Below are 3478 nucleotides of genomic sequence, written 5' to 3'. Positions count from 1 at the left end.
TATGTCATTTTTAATAAATTTTATTTTATTTTTTATTTATAGGGAGAATATAGTATAATATTTATTTATAAGGATAATATAAAATCATGTTAATAATTAATTGAAAATATTAAAAATATAAATTTGAATTCAGTTCGGACTCTAATCCATTATAAATAGGCCGATGGAAAAACTTTTGTTTATTTATATTATTTTCCAAGCAAATTATTTTTACCCTACAAAAGATTATAAATAGGCCGATAGAAAAACTTTTGTTCTCTAGAATCGACATGGAAAGAGATTTCGTCAAATCACTGCCTCCAGGCTATAAGTTCAAGCCAACAGACGAACAGCTGGTTGATTTTTACTTGAAAAGGAAAGCCTACAATATACCATTGCCACCCGTTAACCTCTTTAGGGAAGTTGATCTCTACAAGTATGATCCTTATACTCTTACAGGTTTGTCTAAAACCCTAATTTCCTTTTTCATTACGATTATGTTGTTTTTCTTCATATATATGTTTTTATATCATTTTGCGATAATAATAATTTTATTTTCATGTTGTCAGAGATGAGTGATAATGCATCGTCGTGGAATGGCATAACAACGGAGTGGTATTTTTTCTCACCTAGAGATCGTAAATACCCGAAAGGCTCGAGGCCTCGACGAAGAGCCGGTGATGGGTACTGGAAGGCAACTGGAAAGCCTACTCCGGTCATCTCCAGCGATGTGGAAGTCGGATCCAAAAGAAGTTTGGTCTATTGCAGAGGTAAATCACCTAACGGTGAAAAAACCGATTGGATCATGCATGAGTATGTGTTAGCCCAAGCTCCACCAAGACAAAGACTTAACGACCAAGACATGCAGGTAAGTGTAACCTACTTTTCCCATTTTTTAAATATATGAAAAACTTTGAAGGATAATCGTTTTTAACACTTATTTTCGATTTTTTTTCCAAGCTTGATTGGGTGCTGTGCAGAGTATATAAGAGGAGGGAACCAAGGTCAAAATCTGGAACCCCAGTTGAAGGATGCAATAATAAAGAACAAGAGGAAAATGGAATTTCATCTGATGCCTTGAATACGGTGATGCCACGACAAACTATTTCAGTGCCTTTTTCCAATCAATATAATGATTATGTGTTCCCACGGTATACAGAATCTTTTGGTGCTGGTACAATGCCTGCTCCATTGGCATCAATGCCTCCTTATCATCAGTTTCAACCGAAAGTTCTGCCGTCGCATCAGTTTTCCGGTGCCGGACCTATCAATTTGAATTTCACAACGCCTTATGAGTTCATTGTAGATGTACAACAAGAGGACGTCGACAATGGTGCAGTTAATGTAGCTCAGAATAAAGGCCAAGTGCTGAAAAATGGTTCATTTGTGCTCCAACAGAATTCAGAATCTTTCGGTGTTGGGACAATGCCTGCTCCATTGGTATCAATGCCTCTTTATCATCATTTTCAACCGGAAGTGCCACCGTTGCAGCATTTCTCCCGTGTCGGACCTAGCAATTTGAATTTCACAGTGTCTGATGGGCCCATCTTAGATGTACAACAAGAGGACTTCGACAATGGTGCAGTTAATGTATCTCAGAATGAAGGCCAAGTGTTGGAAAATGGTTCAGTTGTGCTCCCACAGTATTCGGAATCTTTAGGTGTTGGGACAATGCCTCTTTATCATCAGTTTCAACAGCAAGTGCCACCGTCGCAGCATTTTTCCGGTGCCGGACCTATCAATTTGAATTTCACAGCGTCTGATGGGTTCATCTTAGATGTACAACAAGAGGAAGTCGACAATGGTGCAATTGTAGCTAAGAGTGAAGCTGGAGTGATGGAAAATGGACCTGATGCCTTGAATACACTGATATCTTTTCCCGGTCAATTCGATGACTATCTGCTCCCAGGGTATCCAGAATATTTTGATTCCATATAAGGAGTAAACCCTACATGTTACGGTTGCCAAGAAACTGTTTTTGATTATTTTAATTTTACCCCAACACCTACTCCATTGGCATCAATCTCTCCTAACGATCAGTTGCAACTTCTTCACTTTGAGCCGCAAGAGGCCGATGGGTACATTTTAGATTTCGAACAATAGAATGTTGATGATCATGCAGTCGTAGCTGAGAGTGAAGCTCAAGTGTTGAAAAATGGGATTCCAAGTCCTACAAAACGTAGAGTTTGATGTTCATGCCTTGATAGTGCACGGTGATGCCACGGAAACAAGTTTAAACAAGAGTAGATCAAGTTCAGTTTAGATATTTAGTGGGTTCTCTCCTTTGAAACATTGTTATAAAATTATTCTAATATTTGTTTAGGATACTGATTTAGGGTATAGACCCATTAATTGATTTAGGATATGCATTTGTTGAGCTTATAAAGAATGTTGCATAATAAAATTATTTAAATCATTTTACTCCAATGTGATTACATATATTTAGGGTATTCATAATTGCATATTTGTATTTATCTTACTATTCAAGTTGCATATATTTAATTTGTAGTGTAGTACGAATAAAATGACATTCGTGTTTAAAGAATTATTATTATTCATTGATGATCCGAGTTCGAACACCATAGATGTTATGGGTCTTGACCTTCAATGTCAAAAAGATTGAGAGTTATATTGAACAATATTACCTTGTACTTACCCAGAATAATAAAAAAGGATTTAGTGTAACTAAAAAAATTGTACATGTTTCGACTTGTAAAGGGTATTGAAACATCCTGTATTTCGTGTCAATTGAGATGAGTCGACTCGAGAGGCTTACAAAACAATGTAGGGCAAATTTAAGTCTAATTAGACTCCAAATAATTATAAAAGGGGAATTTTGAATTGAGGAAATAGAATAATACGAGCTCCTTAACTACTCAAGTTAATTAATGAATTTCTATACCCAAAACATATGAATTAAAAAGTGAACGGATGAAATGGGGAAGTTATCTTATTTATCATGTAAATTAAAGCAATGACCAAGTGTAATTTAGGGTACGTTTGTTTAACGTAAAATGTTTTTTAGAAAATGTTTTTCTTTTTTTCCAGTGTTTGGTTAGAGGAAAAACTGGTTAGTCAACGTAAAATATTTTTCTAGTCAACATAATTTCCTTTGTGTTTTCTGAAAAATGACTTACGATTTGATTTTACGTAAGTCATTTTCTGAATTTTTCACTTCAAAGAATAAATACTCAAAATAATTTTATGTTATGAATTTAATATTCATAAAATATTTTAATATCATTTTAATCAAAATATTAATTATTAAAATATTGAAAATATATTTATTAATATTTCTAAAAATATAATATTATATTTTTATTTTAATAATATATAATAAATTATTAATAAAATTTATATTATTTATTAATTTCATAGAAATAATATTATTAAATAATTAATAATGAATAATATTATTTATATATTTAATATTAATATAATAATCTAATAATATTTTAATAAAGATATTTAAAATATACTAATTAATATTTTTAAAATA

At 32.7% G+C, this 3478-nt stretch overlaps 1 protein-coding gene across 1 annotated transcript; it reads left to right on the top strand.

The window, feature by feature from the left end:
- The first annotated feature begins 269 nt into the window (after positions 1-269).
- Positions 270-1917, top strand: LOC120172739 (NAC domain-containing protein 96-like). The gene is made up of 3 exons (XM_039180133.1): positions 270-438; positions 549-847; positions 940-1917. Exons 1-3 carry the CDS (start codon positions 270-272, stop codon positions 1915-1917), a joined length of 1446 nt encoding a protein of 481 aa, XP_039036064.1.
- The last annotated feature ends 1561 nt before the right edge of the window (positions 1918-3478 follow it).

The sequence above is a fragment of the Hibiscus syriacus genome, unplaced genomic scaffold (assembly GCF_006381635.1).
Source record: "Hibiscus syriacus cultivar Baekdansim isolate YM2019G1 unplaced genomic scaffold, ASM638163v2 tig00111877_pilon, whole genome shotgun sequence".
Taxonomy (NCBI): Eukaryota; Viridiplantae; Streptophyta; class Magnoliopsida; order Malvales; family Malvaceae; genus Hibiscus; species Hibiscus syriacus.
This window is presented reverse-complemented; position numbering and strand designations above follow the sequence as displayed.

Excerpts from the sequence above, each read along its gene's own strand:
- LOC120172739 (XM_039180133.1), top strand. The coding sequence starts at position 270 with ATGGAAAGAGATTTCGTCAAATCACTGCCTCCAGGCTATAAGTTCAAG. Across the intron at positions 439-548 it reads TGATCCTTATACTCTTACAG|AGATGAGTGATAATGCATCG; the intron begins GTTTGTCTAAAA and ends TCATGTTGTCAG. Across the intron at positions 848-939 it reads TTAACGACCAAGACATGCAG|CTTGATTGGGTGCTGTGCAG; the intron begins GTAAGTGTAACC and ends TTTTTTTCCAAG.